General features: G+C 43.5%; 1 protein-coding gene across 2 annotated transcripts in view; it reads right to left on the bottom strand.

Moving 5' to 3' along the window:
- Nucleotides 1–18,419, bottom strand: part of LOC139368927 (GRIP1 associated protein 1) — an 88,212-nt gene that overhangs the window by 54,914 nt on the left and 14,879 nt on the right. The window contains exons 10-22 of one of the 2 annotated variants that reach the window (XM_071108427.1): nt 17,564–17,611; nt 17,414–17,445; nt 16,703–16,750; nt 16,468–16,567; nt 16,139–16,216; nt 12,491–12,583; nt 11,916–12,050; nt 11,640–11,735; nt 11,004–11,216; nt 10,772–10,885; nt 9,251–9,328; nt 6,394–6,489; nt 4,687–4,743 (exon numbers count right to left, since the gene is read on the bottom strand). In XM_071108427.1, the coding sequence (XP_070964528.1) occupies nt 4,687–4,743; nt 6,394–6,489; nt 9,251–9,328; nt 10,772–10,885; nt 11,004–11,216; nt 11,640–11,735; nt 11,916–12,050; nt 12,491–12,583; nt 16,139–16,216; nt 16,468–16,567; nt 16,703–16,750; nt 17,414–17,445; nt 17,564–17,611 (1,188 nt within the window). The remainder of the gene's footprint in view (nt 1–4,686; nt 4,744–6,393; nt 6,490–9,250; nt 9,329–10,771; nt 10,886–11,003; nt 11,217–11,639; nt 11,736–11,915; nt 12,051–12,490; nt 12,584–16,138; nt 16,217–16,467; nt 16,568–16,702; nt 16,751–17,413; nt 17,446–17,563; nt 17,612–18,419) is intronic. The other variant, XM_071108428.1, reaches the window with a different exon arrangement.

Here is an 18,419-nt window from a genome sequence, read left to right as displayed (position 1 = left end):
AGAGAGAGAGCGCAGAGAGAGAGAGCGCAGAGAGAGAGAGCGCAGAGAGAGAGAGAGAGAGAGCGCGAGAGAGAGAGAGAGAGAGAGCGCAGAGAGAGAGAGAGAGCGCAGAGAGAGAGAGAGAGAGCAGAGAGAGAGAGAGAGCGCAGAGAGAGAGCGCAGAGAGAGAGAGCAGAGAGAGAGAGAGAGCGCAGAGAGAGAGCGCAGAGAGAGAGCGCAGAGAGAGAGAGAGAGAGAGAGAGAGAGCGCAGAGAGAGAGAGAGCGCAGAGAGAGCGTAGAGAGAGAGAGAGCAGAGAGAGCGCAGAGAGAGAGAGAGCAGAGAGAGCGCAGAGAGAGAGAGAGCAGAGAGAGCGCAGAGAGAGAGAGAGCGCAGAGAGAGAGAGAGCGCAGAGAGAGAGAGAGCGCAGAGAGAGAGAGAGTGCAGAGAGAGCGCAGAGAGAGAGAGAGAGCGCAGAGAGAGAGAGAGCGCAGAGAGAGAGAGAGAGAGCAGAGAGAGAGAGAGAGAGCGCAGAGAGAGAGAGAGAGAGAGAGAGAGAGAGAGAGAGAGAGAGAGCGCAGAGAGAGAGAGCGCAGAGAGAGAGAGCGCAGAGAGAGAGAGCGCAGAGAGAGAGAGAGAGAGAGCGCAGAGAGAGAGAGAGAGAGAGAGAGAGAGAGAGAGAGAGCGCAGAGAGAGAGAGAGCGCAGAGAGAGAGAGAGAGAGCGCAGAGAGAGAGAGAGAGCGCAGAGAGAGAGAGAGAGAGAGAGCGCAGAGAGAGAGAGAGAGAGAGCGCAGAGAGAGAGAGAGAGAGCGCAGAGAGAGAGAGAGCGCAGAGAGAGAGAGAGCGCAGAGAGAGAGAGAGAGAGCGCAGAGAGAGAGAGCGCAGAGAGAGAGAGCGCAGAGAGAGAGCGCAGAGAGAGAGAGAGCGCAGAGAGAGAGAGAGCGCAGAGAGAGAGAGAGCGCAGAGAGAGAGCGCAGAGAGAGAGAGAGCGCAGAGAGAGAGAGAGCTCGCAGAGAGAGAGAGAGATCGCAGAGAGAGAGAGAGCGCAGCGAGAGAGAGAGAGATCGCAGAGAGAGAGAGAGAGAGCGCAGAGAGAGAGAGATCACAGAGAGAGAGATCGCAGAGAGCGAGAGATCGCAGAGAGAGAGAGAGCGAGAGAGAGATCGCAGAGAGAGAGAGAGAGAGGGAGATCGCAGAGAGAGAGAGAGATCGCGAGAGAGATTGCGAGAGAGAGATCGCAGAGAGAGAGAGAGATCGCGAGAGAGATCGCGAGAGAGAGATCGCAGAGAGAGAGAGAGATCGCGAGACAGATCGCGAGAGAGATCGCAGAGAGAGAGAGAGCGCAGAGAGAGAGAGAGCGAGAGAGAGAGAGAGAGAAAGCGCAGAGAGAGAGAGCGCAGAGAGAGAGAAAGCGCAGAGAGAGAGAAAGCGCAGAGAGAGAGAGAGAAAGCGCAGAGAGAGAGAGAGAGAAAGCGCAGAGAGAGAGAGAAAGCGCAGAGAGAGAGAGAAAGCGCAGAGAGAGAGAGAAAGCGCAGAGAGAGAGAGAAAGCGCAGAGAGAGAGAAAGCGCAGAGAGAGAGAGAGAGAGCGCAGAGAGAGAGAGAGAGCGCAGAGAGAGAGAAAGCGCAGAGAGAGAGAGAGCGCAGAGAGAGAGAGAGAGAGAGAGAGAGAGAGAGAGAGAGCGAGAGAGTGCGGAGAGAGATCGCAGAGAGAGAGCGATCGCAGAGAGAGAGAGACAGCGATGAGAGAGAGAGAGCGCAGAGAGAGAGAAAGCGCAGAGAGAGAGAGAGCGCAGAGAGAGAGAGAGAGAGAGAGAGCGAGAGAGTGCGGAGAGAGATGCAGAGAGAGAGAGATCACAGAGAGAGAGAGACAGCGATGAGAGAGAGAGAGCGCAGAGAGAGAGAAAGCGCAGAGAGAGAGAGAGCGCAGAGAGAGAGAGAGAGAGAGAGAGCGAGAGAGTGCGGAGAGAGATGCAGAGAGAGAGAGATCGCAGAGAGAGAGAGAGACAGCGATGAGAGAGAGAGAGCAAGAGAGAGAGAGAGAGAGAGGAGTAGCAGTACATCTATCAGTACAAAACAACTATATATTCAGGCAAACGGCAAAAGAAGCACAATTGAAATTGATAAAAAACAAAAGATCACAGATGACAACTGGTTTGATGCAGATTGTAAAATTATAAGGAAAAAACTTAGAACACTATCCAAACAAAAACACAGAGACCCAAATAATGGTGAATTACGCCTTCATTACTGTGAGACTTTAAAACTCTATAAACGTACACTCAGAACCAAAAAAAGCACAGTACAACAGCAAGCAACTGACACTAATTGAGGAGTCCATAAACACACACAACTTCTGGCAAAATTTGAAAAAAAAAAAAAAATCTAAACAAGAGGAATTAGCAATACAAAATGGTGACATATGGACAACCCATTTTGAAACACTCTACAACAACGTTCAAATTGACACAAACGCAGAACGCCAAATTCATGAAAAGTTGATATAAGAAACTTTAGGCTCTCAAATTTTAAAAAAAACATGCGGACCTGATGGCATCCTAAATGAGATGCTCAAACTCACAAGTGCAACATTTCAATTGGCTATATTAAAACTGTTTTATTTGATCCTGAGTGTAGGTTATTTCCCTGACATCAAGGACTCATAACCCCAATCTTTAAAAACGGAGACAACTTTGACACTAACAATTACAGAGGCATTTGTGTGAACAGTAACCTGGGGAAGGTTTTCTGTAGTATTATAAATGTAAGAGTTCTAAACTTCCTTAATAAGCACAATGTCTTGAGTAAAAGCCAAATTGGATATATACCAACACATCACACAACTGATCATACTTACACCCTACACACCCTGATAGATAAACATGTCCACCAAAATAATACCAAAATATAGGCTTGCTTTATTGACTTCCAAAAAGCATTTGATTCTAGTTGGCATACAGGACTGTTCTACAAAGTTATTGAAAGTGGTGTAGGGGGTAAAACATATGACATAACTAAATCAATATATACTGGCAATACGTGCAGTATTAAAATTGGCAAAAAAAGAACAGAATTCTTTAACCAGGGGCGGGGCCTTCGTCAGGGTTGCAATCTGAGCCCTGCACTCTTCAATATTTACATAAATGAATTGGCCACTATTCTAGAAAAATCCTCAGCCTCTGGTGTTAGTCTCCACAATTCAGAAGTGAAATGCCTACTCTTCGCAGATGACCTATGCCTGCTGTCACCCACAGCACATGGCCTACAGCAGAGCCTGGACCTGCTAGAGCACTACTGCCAGACCTGGGCCCTGGCAGTAAACCCCAAAAAGACTCAAATAATGATTTTCCAGAGGAGATCCGGATCTCAAGTAATTAGACCAAAGTTCTCAATTGGTACAAAAATATATAGATTACTGTACACACTACAATTACTTATGTTTAAAAATAAGCTCAACTGGACACCTTAATGAGGCAGTGAATGAACTGAGAGAAAATACACGCTGGGCATTCTACGCCATTAAAAAGCTCATTCAAATTGAAATACCGATTAAAATTTGGCTAAAAGTAATTGAATATGTCATTGAAGCAATTGAACTTTATGGCAGCGAGATGTGGGGTCCACTTGCAAAACAAGATTTCATCAAATGGGACAAACACCCCATTGAAACCCTGCATGCAGAGTTCTCCTACATGTCCAGAGGAAAACTACAAACAATGCATGCAGGGCAAAATTAGGCCAATATTCACTAATAATAAAAACTCAAAAAAGAGCAATTAAGTTTTAGAAACATCTAAAATACAGTGACCCCCTCTCATACCACTACCAAGCCCTGCAATGCCAAGAGCTGAGCAAAGAAAAGAGTCCCCTCATCCAGCTGGTCCTGGGGCTGAGTTCACAAACCTGTTCTACTAACGCACTGAAGCCTCAGGACCAGAACATCCAATCAATCAGTATAAACCAAATTACAACACAGTCAAAACAAAACTATATTGCTTATTGGGAAACACAAGCACAAAGCAAAATGCAGTGCTATCTACCCTAAATCGACAGTACACTGTGGCTAAATATTTGACCATGGTTACTGATCAAAACCTTGACAAAGTACAGGCTCAGTGAGCACAGCCTTGCCATTGAGAAGGGTAGACACAGGAAAACCTGGCTCCCTGTAGAGGAAAGGCTGTGCAACCACTGCACAACAGCAGAGCCTGAGACGGAGCTGCATTTCCTGACAAAATGCCCCAAATATAAAACAATTACAGAGTGTCATTTCCCCAAATTCGAAAACCTTATTCAAGGTTTCAAAGACCTCTCTGATGAGAGTAGGCTACCCGTCCTGTTGGGGGAGGACGCAGAGAGCTGTGAGCGCACTACTTTGCTGCCTGCCATAAGATGAGGGACAGTGTCTGACAGACCAATCATCCTGCACATGTACTCTACTGTATGCTTATTGTTATTGTTGAATGTATGGTTCTTTTGACACTTGGTTATTGTTGTCACTGTTGTCCCGTTGACAATTTTGATTCTCATTTTTATATTGTAAATATCCAAAATAAGCTTTGGCAATATGTACATTGTTACGTCATGCCAATAAAGAGAATTGAATTGAATTGAGAGGCAGCGTGGAGAGAGCGACAGCGAGAGGAGACAGCGTTCAGAGGGAGAGGAGACAGCGTTCAGAGAGTGAGGAGAGAGAGTGTTCCACTTACTGCTGAACTACCTTTCTTCTCCAGGATCCTCTGGCCATCCACCGTGTCTTTAATCTCCTGTACACCACAAAGACAGGGAGAGTACTTAATGGAGGCTCTAACGAGAACCATTACATGACCCCACAGCCTTATTATACAGCTTCTAAACTCAGCAAAAAAAGAAAAGTCCTCTCACTGTCAACTGTGTTTATTTTCAAGAAACTTAACATGTGTAAATATTTGTATGAACATAACAAGATTCAACAACAGACATAAACTGAACAAGTTCCACAGACACGTGACTAACATAAATGGAATAATGTGTCCCTGAACAAAGGGGGGACACATTAAAAATCAAAAGTAACAGTCAGTATCTGGTGTGGCCACCAGCTGCATTAAGTACTGCAGTGCATCTCCTCCTCATGGACTGCACCAGATTTGCCCGTTCTTGCTGTGAATGGTTACCCCACTCTTCCACCAAGGCACCTGCAAGTTCCCAGACATTTCTGGGAGGGAAATGGCCCTAGCCCTCACCCTCCGATCCAACAGGTCCCAGACGTGCTCAATGGGATTGAGATCCAGGCTCCTCGCTGGCCATGGCAGAACACTGACATTCCTGTCTTGCAGGAAATCACGCACAGAACGAGCAGTATGGCTGGTGGCATTGTCATGCTGGAGGGTCATGTCTGGATGAGCCTTCAGGAAGGGTACCACATGAGGGAGGAGGATGTCTTCCCTGTAACGCACAGCGTTGAGATTGACAACAATCTTAGTCCAATGATGCTGTGACGCATCGCCCCAAACCATGACGAACCCTCCACCTCCAAATCGATCCTGCTCCACAGTACAGGCCTCAGTGTAATGCTCATTCCTTTGACGATAAACACGAATCCGACCATCAGCCCTGGTGAGACAGAACCGCGACTCGTCAGTGAAGAGCACTTTTTGACAGTCCTGTCTGGTCCAGCTACGGTGGGTTTGTGCACGTAGGTGACGTTGTTGCCGGTGATATCTGGTGAGTACCTGCCTTACAACAGGCCTACAAGCCCTCAGTCCAGCCTCTCTCAGCCTATTGCGGACAGTCTGAGCACTGATAGAGGGATTGTGCGTTCCTGGTGTAACTCGGGCAGTTGCTGCCATCTTGTACCTGTCCCGCAGGTGTGATGTTCAGATGTACCGATCCTGTGCAGGTGTTGTTACATATGGTCTGCCACTGCGAGAACAATCAGCAGTCCATCCTGTCTTCCTGTAGCTCTGTCTTAGGGGTCTCACAGTACGGACATTGCAATTTATTGCCCTGGCCACATCTGCAGTCCTCATGTCTCTTTGCAGCATGCCTAAGGCACGTTCACGCAGATGAGCAGGGACCCTGAGCATCTTTCTTTTGGTGTTTTTCAGAGTCAGTAGAAAGACCTGTTTAGTGTCCTAAGTTTTCATAACTGTGATCTTAATTGCCTACCGTCGGTAAGCTGTTAGTGTCTTAACGACAGTTCCACAGGTGCATGTTCATGAATTGTTTAAACCCTTTACAATGAAGATCTGTGAAGTTATTTGGATTTTTACAAATTATCTTTGAAAGACAGAGTCCTGAAAAAGGGACGTTTCTTTATTTGCTGAGTTTGTGTGTGCACATGTACGGAACATTTCAAACGGTACTTTCCTCTGAAAACTTGATGGAAAAATAACTTTTATAGTAGTTTCTACCAGTTACAAAAAGGGTTAGTTTACCTGTTTCAGTTTTCCAATGGTTTCAAAATGCACATCCCTTTCCTTCTCTACCTCTGTCAACTGCAGGTTCACACCATCTATAACAGATGCCTTTCCCTGAATGAGAAACACAAAGAGCACGTATTCCGTTTCAGTTATTTTCACATATCCGATGTAAATCGAATCCGTTTCAACATAAGGTTACTAGTCACACCATGCTAATGGAATATCTACAGTGATGACAAGATTAACACAACAGTTCCATTCAGAATTAACTTCATGATACTAACAGGATTTTAATTGAAACAGTAGGGGTTGAATTTCAAACAAGCATATCACCAAACCTACCTGCCCAATTAGAGTTAGACTCATAAGAAACACTTTTAATGGCTAAATAAGTACAGTCCAATAAACATCAGGTACTCAGCAGACGAGAATAGCAATGCGAGTCATAGCTTCATCTACCTGAACACGTACACTCCCAGTCAGTGTAGTATTTCCCTGGGCCAACTAGTGTTTTCACGATACCAGAATTTTCTCTTCGATACTGATAGCAGGTTTAGTATCACGATACTCGATATGATACTCCATGACACAACAACGAAAAGGCCAAAGTCACAGAATGGCACTTGATCCAGACAGAAACTATGTTGGGCATCTTCAGAATTCAATATCATTACATTTGAAAAATTGTACATCCAGTTTATTTTTTACAGCCATGGATGCATTAATTAATAAATCATACAATCAATATGACTTTGTTTTTACCAATCTAACTACAAAACAGAAATGGTAATCATTTATTTGAATGGTACTGTAAATCTCTATTGATAAACTGGGTAAATAACGATATAGCCTAGTTCTATTTAAAATACAGGTGAATGCAGATTATTCAATGGGAGTGTGTGTGCATGCTTTGAGTTATTGAGCTTATAAAATCTGATTTCATGGGGCTACAGATGACAAACAATCCCTCCCATTTAGGAGTTATTTTATTGGCAACTGCTAGAAGAAAATATTCTATTGAACCGATCAATTCTCCATAGAAGTAGCCATCTCCTTCATAAAAGTCTTAAAGTACTGACATCATTGGCTGTGGAATGTGTCTTTGTGGCTACGGAATCTAGAGAAAACAGGAAGGGAGACGAGGGATCGGGGCCAGATTACCAAACGGGGACATGCTCTGGGACCCCCGACCTTCAGCGGGGCCCCAGATAGAAAAACGTGTAGGATTTCAGGAAATTAGCTTTAAAAAAAAGTGCCAAAACATTTCTTAGTCTTCCAACAAAATGGGTAGAAATGGCATTATAAAACTGCATGTTTCACAGGGCTGAGCTTGCTTTATGCTGATTTGCATCGAGCAGTCCTGCCCTACGCAACTGTAGGCCTAAATAAACATGTATTCACAGTCTATATCAGCTATTATGTTGATTGATCCATTCCAGTTAATCATTTTGAATTGAAAAAGTCTAGGCAGCCTAGTCAGTTTGAAGATAAAACTAATTTGATCCCATTCACATATGAATACATAAGGTTACCACTGCCTTTACCCTGGTCAGAGGGACACAGTGAATAGTAGGTTAGACTATGGGCTATGAATACAGGTTACCACTGCCTTTACCCTGGCCAGAGGGACACAGTGAATAGTAGGTTAGACTATGGGCTATGAATACATGTTACCGCTGCCTTTACCCTGGCCAGAGGGACACAGTGAATAGTAGGTTAGACTATTGGCTATGAATACATGTTACCACTGCCTTTACCCTGGCCAGAGGGACACAGTGAATAGTAGGTTAGACTATGGGCTACATGTTACCACTGCCTTTATGGCCAGAGGGACACAGTGAATAGTAGGTTTACCGCTGCCTTTACCCTGGCCAGAGGGACACAGTGAATAGTAGGTTAGACTATGGGCTATGAATACATGTTACCGCTGCCTTTACCCTGGCCAGAGGGACACAGTGAATAGTAGGTTAGACTATGGGCTATGAATACAGGTTACCGCTGCCTTTACCCTGGCCAGAGGGACACAGTGAATAGTAGGTTAGACTATGGGCTATGAATACAGGTTACCGCTGCCTTTACCCTGGCCAGAGGGACACAGTGAATAGTAGGTTAGACTATGGGCTATGAATACATGTTACCACTGCCTTTACCCTGGCCAGAGGGACACAGTGAATAGTAGGTTAGACTATGCAGCTGCTGTTGCTGTTTGTTTCCTTGCAATACAGCACGTCAGATCATTAGTGTTTAGGCTGCTACATTTATGGAAGAGTTTTCACTTGTGTCTGTCTGGAGTGGTGTGATCACAATCACTAAATAAAAGGCCTGAGGAAAGTGGAGAGCACACACCTTAAGATGAATGCATTGTTCCATGAACCTGATTGGTCAAGAGCCTGCAGCAGCACTCCAATGTGAAGGACAGAGAAATGGTGCTCGAGTTCAAAACTCCTAAGGCAAATCAGCATAAAAAAAACGAACTTCACCCCTCTAACGCTTAGCGTCAATATATGTATTAAACTAATTCAAAAGTTGATTGAAAAGTGCTGTGGCAATGCATCCACACCACAGGTTTTCCCCTGGAATGAGTAGGTGGAGCAGGCACTTTGCTCTTGGCGGTATAAAGGCTCTGCGGTGACCGACTTGACTCTCTCAATCACGTGAGACACTTGACAGAAGTACCGATCGTGACAACAAAACAACTCTCACAGACAGTAACAAAGTTTCGGTATACCGTGCAACACTAGGGCCAACTGCAGTGAACAAAGCCTACATGCACTCCCAGTCAGTATTCCCCTGGCCCGGAGGAAAGTGTCTGAGTGTGTTGCTGTGTACACCACTCTGACGTGTCTGAGAAGAGGAAAACAAGTCAAACAACCTCCAGTTGGAGAGAGTGTTCTTCCTGCAGCTTCTCCGTGCTCTCCTGGTGCTCCAGACAGCTCTTCTCCATGCTCTCCTAAACACAGAGGAACACCACACCACACATCAGCACACATGTATTTTTAGAATTCTTTAAAAAGGCTAAACTACTACACATATTTAAAGTCATTAATCACAGTAAATGCTAGAAAACAAAACAAATCTGAGCATAAATAATGTAAGAAGCACTACTGACACCTTGTGGTCAGTGTTACCGCGACGCCCCGTGGTCAGTGTTACCGCGACGCCCCGTGGTCAGTGTTACCGCGACGCCCCGTGGTCAGTGTTACCGCGACGCCCCGTGGTCAGTGTTTTATTTTTGTATTTTTTTTATTTCACCTTTATTTAACCAGTTAGGCCAGTTGAGAACACCTTTATTTAACCAGGTGGGCTAGTTGAGAACACCTTTATTTAACCAGGTAGGCCAGTTGAGAACACCTTTATTTAACCAGGTAGGCTAGTTGAGAACACCTTTATTTAACCAGGTGGGCTAGTTGAGAACACCTTTATTTAACCAGGTGGGCTAGTTGAGAACACCTTTATTTAACCAGGTAGGCCAGTTGAGAACACCTTTATTTAACCAGGTAGGCTAGTTGAGAACACCTTTATTTAACCAGGTGGGCTAGTTGAGAACACCTTTATTTAACCAGGTAGGCCAGTTGAGAACACCTTTATTTAACCAGGTAGGCCAGTTGAGAACACCTTTATTTAACCAGGTGGGCTAGTTGAGAACACCTTTATTTAACCAGGTAGGCCAGTTGAGAACACCTTTATTTAACCAGGTAGGCTAGTTGAGAACACCTTTATTTAACCAGGTAGGCTAGTTGAGAACAAGTTCTCATTTGCAACTGCGACCTGGCCAAGATAAAGCATAGCAGTGTGAACAGACAACACAGAGTTACACATGGAGTAAACAATTAACAAGTCAATAACACAGTAGAAAAAAGGGGAGTCTATATACATTGTGTGCAAAAGGCATGAGGAGGTAGGCGAATAATTACAATTTTGCAGGTTAATAACACTGGAGTGATAAATGATCAGATGGTCATGTACAGGTAGAGATATTGGTGTGCAAAAGAGCAGAAAAGTAAATAAATAAAAACAGTATAGGGATGAGGTAAGTAAAAATGGGTGGGCTATTTACCGATAGACTATGTACAGCTGCAGCGATCGGTTAACTGCTCAGATAGCAGATGTTTGAAGTTGGTGAGGGAGATAAAAGTCTCCAACTTCAGCGATTTTTGCAATTCGTTCCAGTCACAGTGTTACCGCGACAGGCATTACTCCGGGCAGTGAAGAGCGCCTCTAACTGCCAGTATTGATCACTCATTAACCTCATCTCCAACAGCATTTCTGTATGTTCATGTACAAGCTTTAAAGTGTATAGTGGTACAACACAGCATAGCTACACTACATATTCCAGTAAGTACTGGAATATTCTAGTGAATAAATCAATGTGAAAGTGAAGTTGGTCGTGCACCTCAGCATCTTTGAGTCTGCGTTCGAACCAGCCCTTAGTGTCCTCCATGGACTGGACCTGGGCCTGCAGCTCCTCCACACACTGCTGCAGACCCTCCAGCTCCTTATTGCGAGCCTAGAGGTGAAAGGTCACATTAATACACAAGCAGAGCACCTCATGTTCTCTCCCTTCTCGTTGGCTATGTGGCCCTGAATCTAAATGTGCCCCGCCCCCCGCCCCCCCCCACCTTCACCTTCTCATCTCGGAGCTGTGAGCGGATCCCCTCCTCTGTGCGGTTCTTGTCCTCATGGAGTCCCCTCAGTTCCTTCTCGTAGCGTGCCCGCACCCCCAGCACCTCCTTCTCATGCTGCAGACGCACGTCGCTCAGCTCCTCCTTGTGCCGGGACTTCTCTGTGATTATCTCCATGGCCAGTTCATCCAGCATGGCCTTCCGCTTGTCAGCTGTCTGCAGGGGGAGGGTGATGGAGATGGGAGGATAACTCATTTATTGTGATGATAGATGAACAATAACATTCACACTCATCCAGCACTGATTCACTGTTTCTTAAACAAACCATGAGTCTCTGAGTCATAATCCTGAATTCATGTCAATTTGACTCAAAGATAACTCTGTGATAAGTCCAAGATTGGTACATATGCTAATTAGAGCTGTGCTGTCCATTTATGGCCTGCGACCCTGTGGGCAGAAGGAGTGGAGCTTGAGAGAGGTCAAATCAGCACTCCCACCTTCACTGGCATACAGTAATGACAATTACTACAGTGCGATGTGTGTATGCCTCCTGTACGCATCTCTGTTCACTGTGTGTGTGTGTGTGTGTGTGTGTGTGTGTATGTGTGTGTGTGAGTGTGTGTGTCACAGATAGCCCACCTTTTTAGCCTCCTCCAGCTCTTGCTGTAATCGGTCTTTCCATTGGTCCAATACAGTCAGCTGTTCCAACAGTCTGCTGTTGGCACGGTTCCCCTCCTACAGAGGAAAAAAAAGACAGCAAAAGAGAGGATAAAAATACATTTGCAACTCCATCTTTTTCCTCCTTGACCTACAATAGAAGACCTTTATCAAAGTACTAACCACTGTAAAAGTGAGGTGTATTTCAGTGGTTCTCGGAGTATGCATGCATTAGGACAATGTGAGGGTCACACAAACCTGTAGCTGAGAGTTAAGGTCATCTCTCTGTGCCAGGAAGCTCTCCTGCTCTGTCCGTCTCTGCTGCAGCTCAACGTTCAGAGCCGTGTTTTGGTCACGCAAAAGGTTCATCTCCTGAGTCTTCACCGTCTGAATCTAACGACACACAACACCCACTAGTTAGGACACACTGAGCTTCACAATGTAACAACATTTGATTACGTTTTACAAAAAGGTATTTCTAGACTTTGTTTAATGAAACAAAGTGGATCAAATGTGTCAGAAGTGGAGAAAGTGAGAGATGAAAAGCAGATGAGCAGAAGTTGAACGTCTTTGGATTAAAGCTTTGTAGGAAAAACAACAAACCGGTAGTATTATGTAAGTAGCAGCAATTCATGTCTGAACTATTGAAATAATCACCATCCGTCAGTATGGTGAAAAATGTCTTTACCTCCCTGACTTTATTCACAACAGCTCGACTTGTCATAATGGTGATGCATCATGGGTAATGGCTGGTGAGTGGTGACAGTGGTAGAGTGAATAGTGATGAGTTTCCGTGGGGGGGTCCTGGCAGGGCGGGGGTCAGAATACTATACCTGTTCCAGAGCGACTAGGTTAGTCCTGAGAGCATCGTTCTCAGTCAGGATACTCTCCACCTGCTCCTGACTCACAGCACTCTGACACGCTATCTGCATCACAGCACCACACACGGGGTAAACACAAGGGGGGGCCACCCAGGACAGCCATGGAGGGAAGAGAGGAGAGACGGAGGAAAAAGACAACGAGGTGCCGATTGGCAGCACAACAATATGGATTGAAAGAGAAGGGGGGAAGACGGGTTAGATTAATAGGATGGATCATCAACGAGGGTCGGCTGAAATTACCAGAAGAGGATCAGTAAAGGCACGAACAACAGAATGAAAAACAAGAAGGATAAATGAGGTAAAGAAACAACGAAAGAACGGTGACAGAAGCCAGATCAGAAACAGAACGTCTGCATGACTTGCCAAAATGACTTGAAATAAAAAAATATTTACATATTGTAAAGAGAAAACAAAAAGAGAAGACAACAGCAGAACCAAAATCCTTATCTTATTGTTGTCTGTTCAAAGCGGAGTTTGAGTTCATTAAGACGCGTGACATCACAGAGGACATAAGCGCCAAGTTATGACAAGTCCTAAGTTTTCAGAACTGTGACCTTAATTGCCTACCGTCTGTAAGCTGTTAGTGTCTTTAACGACCGATTCACAGGTGCATGTTCATTAATTGTTAATGGTTCATTGAACAAATATGGGAAACAGTGTTTAAACCCTTTACAATGAAGATCTGTAAAGTTATTTGGATTTTTACCAATTATCTTTGAAAGACAGGATCCTGAAAAGGGGACGTTTTTTTTGTTTTTTTGCTGAGTTTAATTCAACTAAAAGTTGAGAGAAAATGTGAATAAGGTTTGCATGTCAGATGCCTTAATTGTTTTGAAACAAATATTTCCATATTACAGGAGCTGTGATGAACTCAGTTTATATAAATGAAAAAGCTCTACATTATACTACCTACAGTATGGCTATCATACTCTACTTCCATTATACTACCTACAGTATGGCTATCATACTCTACTTCCATTATACTACCTACAGTATGGCTATCATACTCTACTTCCATTATTCTACCTACAGTATGGGTATCATACTCTACTTCCATTATTCTACCTACAGTATGGGTATCATACTCTACTTCCATTATTCTACCTACAGTATGGGTATCATACTCTACTTCCATTATACTACCTACAGTATGGGTATCATACTCTACTTCCATTATACTACCTACAGTATGGGTATCATACTCTACTTCCATTATACTACCTACAGTATGGGTATCATACTCTACTTCCATTATTCTACCTACAGTATGGGTATCATACTCTACTTCCATTATTCTACCTACAGTATGGGTATCATACTCTACTTCCATTATACTACCTACAGTATGGGTATCATACTCTACTTCCATTATACTACCTACAGTATGGGTATCATACTCTACTTCCATTATTCTACCTACAGTATGGGTATCATACTCTACTTCCATTATACTACCTACAGTATGGGTGTCATACTCTACTTCCATTATTCTACCTACAGTATGGGTATCATACTCTACTTCCATTTACGACCTACAGTATGGGTATCATACTCTACTTCCATTTACTACCTACAGTATGGGTATCATACTCTACTTCCATTATACTACCTACAGTATGGGTATCATACTCTACTTCCATTATACTACCTACAGTATGGGTGTCATACTCTACTTCCATTATTCTACCTACAGTATGGGTATCATACTCTACTTCCATTTACAACCTACAGTATGGGTATCATACTCTACTTCCATTATACTACCTACAGTATGGGTCTCATACTCTACTTCCATTTACAACCTACAGTACAGTAACTAACTATTTTGTCCCTTTCTGATTCACTATTTTTGCATATTTTCAATACTGAATGTCATCAGATGTTCAACCAAAATCTAATATTAGTTTACAAATAACAACAAAAATATATATTTTTATTTAATTAACAAAGTTATGCAACACCCAATTCCCCTGTGTGTGTTAAATAACCGTTTGGCGAAGTAGGCTATGATTCAATGATAAATTAACAGGCACCGCATCGATATGCAACAAGCTAGATAAACTAGTAATATCATCAACCATGTGTAGTTAACTAGTGATTATGTTAAGATTGATTGTTTTTTATAAGATATGTTTAATGCTAGCGATCACCTTACCTTGGCTCCTTGCTGCACTCGTATGACAGGTAGTCACAGCCTGCCAAGCAGTCTCCTCGTGGAGTACAATGTAACCGCCATGATTGGTGTCCAAAAATGCAGATTACCGATTGTTATGAAAACTTGAAATTGGCCCTAATTCAAATCGGCCATTCCGATTAAATCGGCCGACCTCTAGTTTCAAGTCCTGATTAGGTCTGGACTTTGACTCTCATTCCAAAACTTCAAATATTTAGATTTTTTCCCCGACATTTTCATGTAGGCTTTTCACACAGGGGCATTGGATGTTGCATAACTTTGTTTATGAAATAATTATGTAATTGTTGTGTTATTTGTTCACTCAGGTTCCTTTTTATCTAATATTAGGTTTTGATTGAAGATCTGATAACATTCAGTATAACAAAAATGCAAAACTTGAGAAACTTAGAAAGGGGGGGCAAATCCTTTTTTTATAGCATAAAAACTATAAAGAGCAAATTACGGTTAAAAGGTTTGAGTTTTACCTGATCTCTGAGTGGTGTAGAACTAACCGATACTACTCATTTTACCTGATCTCTGAGTGGTGTAGAACTAACCGATACTACTCGTTTTACCTGATCTCTGAGTGGTGTAGAACTAACCGATACTACTCGTTTTACCTGATCTCTGAGTGGTGTAGAACTAACCGATACTACTCATTTTACCTGATCTCTGAGTGGTGTAGAATTAACTCATGCTCATTGTTTAACCTGATCTCTGAGTGGTGTAGAATTAACTCATGCTCATTGTTTAACCTGATCTCTGAGTGGTGTAGAACTAACCGATACTACTCGTTTTACCTGATCTCTGAGTGGTGTAGAACTAACTAATGCTCATTGTTTAACCTGATCTCTGAGTGGTGTAGAATTAACTCATGCTCATTGTTTAACCTGATCTCTGAGTGGTGTAGAACTAACCGATACTACTCGTTTTACCTGATCTCTGAGTGGTGTAGAACTAACCGATACTACTCATTTTACCTGATCTCTGAGTGCGTGTAGAACTAACCAATGCTCCTGGTTTTACCTGATCTCTGAGTGGTGTTCAACTAACGCTCCATGTTTAACCTGATCTGAGTGGTGTAGAACTAACTCATGCTCATTGTTTAACCTGATCTGAGTGGTGTAGAACTAACTAATGCTCATTGTTTTACCTGATCTCTGAGTGTGTGTAGACTAACTCATGCTCATTGTTTTACCTGATCTCTGAGTGTGTGTAGAACTAACTAATGCTCATAGTTCTACACATACTCAGAGATCAGGTAAAACAAACTCATGCTCATTGTTTAACCTGATCTCTGTGTGTGTGTAGAACTAACTCATGCTCATTGTTTTACCTGATCGCTGAGTGTGTGTAGAACTAACTCATGCTCATTGTTTAACATTGATCTCTGAGTGTGTAGAACTAACTCATGCTCACTGTTTTACCTGATCTCTGAGTGTGTGTAGAACTAACTCATGCTCCTTCTGCCGGCTCTGTAGCTGCTCCTTCATCTCTCCAACACTCTATAAAAAAAAAAAAACAGGCAGCAAGAGTCAGCTTCAGCTTCCTACTAGATTCTGTCAGGCTGTCAATCATTTTAGGATATGGGTCTAGTGCATACCTACTACAACCCAGCTAGAAATCTGTTGTGAAGTTAATAAGGAGTATGTATTGTCATAATACAACAATATGAGTACTTCAGGTACAATACCAATAATAAACAATATATTGAGATTGATCTCATAACAGGACAGGCAATATCGGGATGTGTGACCTGGTTGGCTGACAGCAGATCTCCCTGTAACTTCTGAATGCGGATGTTCAATGACTTTAGCTCCTCCTCCTTCCTCTGTTGAATCTCATCGATTTTAGTCCTGGTGCAGAAATAATGTATTTTAATCAAATGGCATCTGGCTTTTTTTTTTTTTTTTTACATAAAAAAAAAAACTTCCTCCTTCAGAAGCTTGGTGAAAGTGAAAAACAAATTGAATCTTTATGCATGCCCTTACCTGCTGTCATTATAAAGGGCTTCTTTTTCACCTTGCGAACGCAGAAAGCTATAAAACAAATCATAAAAAGCCAGTGAGAAAACTGCTCCACCATGAAACCTCCCAGTAGAGGAGATATAAGAGACTCCGAGCGTGAGGCCAGGGCTCTGGAGGCCAGGGCTCTGGAGGCCAGGGCTCTGGAGGCCAGGGCTCTGGAGGCCAGGGCTCTGGAGGCCAGGGCTCTGGAGGCCAGGGCTCTGGAGGCCAGGGCTCTGGAGGCCAGGGCTCTGGAGGCCAGGGCTCTGGAGGCCAGGGCTCTGCCGGTGTGAAAAGAGCCCGTGAGGGGAGATTTGGGCAGACGTCTTTGCAGATACAGCAGATGATAGTGACTGCTGGCAAAACAAGTTGAGGTTCAGTCTCATTACTCCCGACTGCTGACTGTCCACGGAGCCGGTGCCTAGTGTCGCATTGCTATACTGAGCCTGAGACGGCTGCCCAATGATGACAGAGAAACAGCACTATAACAGGACAAGGCCCAGGTGCTTATCATTACTGTCATACTCTGATGTAGTTCATCACAGCTGAGCCAAGGAAACTCAAATACATTCATCCACATTGGCAAGGAAATACAATCAACCTATTATGAAATTGTCTTTTAATGCTTTTTAAGTTTTACTTTGTGAGAACTGAAGAAATGTCTTCATAACACATGCAAGGTAAATAGAATCTTACCGGTCTTGTTGTTTCTTCAATTTATCAGAGAGCTAGAAAGCAACACATGGATCAAATCACTTTTCCATTACATGTAGGGGCCTAGATGCTAATATACACTACAGCCTGGTCTATACGACGAAGAACACATCTGATCTTATAGTTAGTTACCTTTGTTATTTCTGCTTGAAGTTGAGTGATGTCTGCTTGTTTGGATGACTGGAGGAGAGAAATTAAATATCTAAGTACTTAGATGAAGAGACATAGAAATAGCCAACAAATTGTTGTCTGTCCTTAATTGTGCCTTAGGGAAAGTCTGTCCACAGCGTATCATATTTACATAAACCCACATACACTCAATTAGCCTAGTAAATGGAGGAGGCAGGTAGTGACCATATTTTTATGTACTTTCAGATTCAGAGCTGCATATCTTACTGCTTCACTTTGAGGCACTAGGGCAGGTAACATAAAAACTGAATTTTAAAAAATAACAAAACGTATAAATGTTTCTTAGCATAGAGAGCAATTATCACAAAAATCTGAGATCATTTCTAGGAGAAATGGCCAATTAGTAAAGCATCACCCTGAGTCGTTAGCACCTAACCTAGGGTTGTAGGGTGGGTCGTTAGCACCTAACCTAGGGTTGTAGGGTGGGTCGTTAGCACCTAACCTAGGGTTGTAGGGTGGGTCGTTAGCACCTAACCTAGGGTTGTAGGGTGGGTCGTTAGCACCTAACCTAGGGTTGTATGGTGGGTCGTTAAGCACCTAACCTAGGGTTGTAGGGTGGGTCGTTGGCACCTAACCTAGGGTTGTGGGATGGGTTGTTAGCACCTAACCTAGAGTTGTGGATATGGGTTGTTAGCACCTAACCTAGGGTTGTTCATGGGTCGTTGGCACCTAACCTAGGGTTGTATGGTGGGTTGTTAGCACCTAACCTAGGGTTGTGGGGTGGGATGTTAGCACCTAACCTAGGGTTGTGGAATGGGTTGTTAGCACCTAACCTAGGGTTGTTCTTGGGTCGTTAGCA

The sequence above is a fragment of the Oncorhynchus clarkii genome, chromosome 16 (genome assembly GCF_045791955.1).
Source record: "Oncorhynchus clarkii lewisi isolate Uvic-CL-2024 chromosome 16, UVic_Ocla_1.0, whole genome shotgun sequence".
Taxonomy (NCBI): domain Eukaryota; kingdom Metazoa; phylum Chordata; class Actinopteri; order Salmoniformes; family Salmonidae; genus Oncorhynchus; species Oncorhynchus clarkii.
The sequence above is the reverse complement of the archived record's forward strand: the minus strand, read 5'-3'. Positions and strand labels throughout refer to the sequence as shown.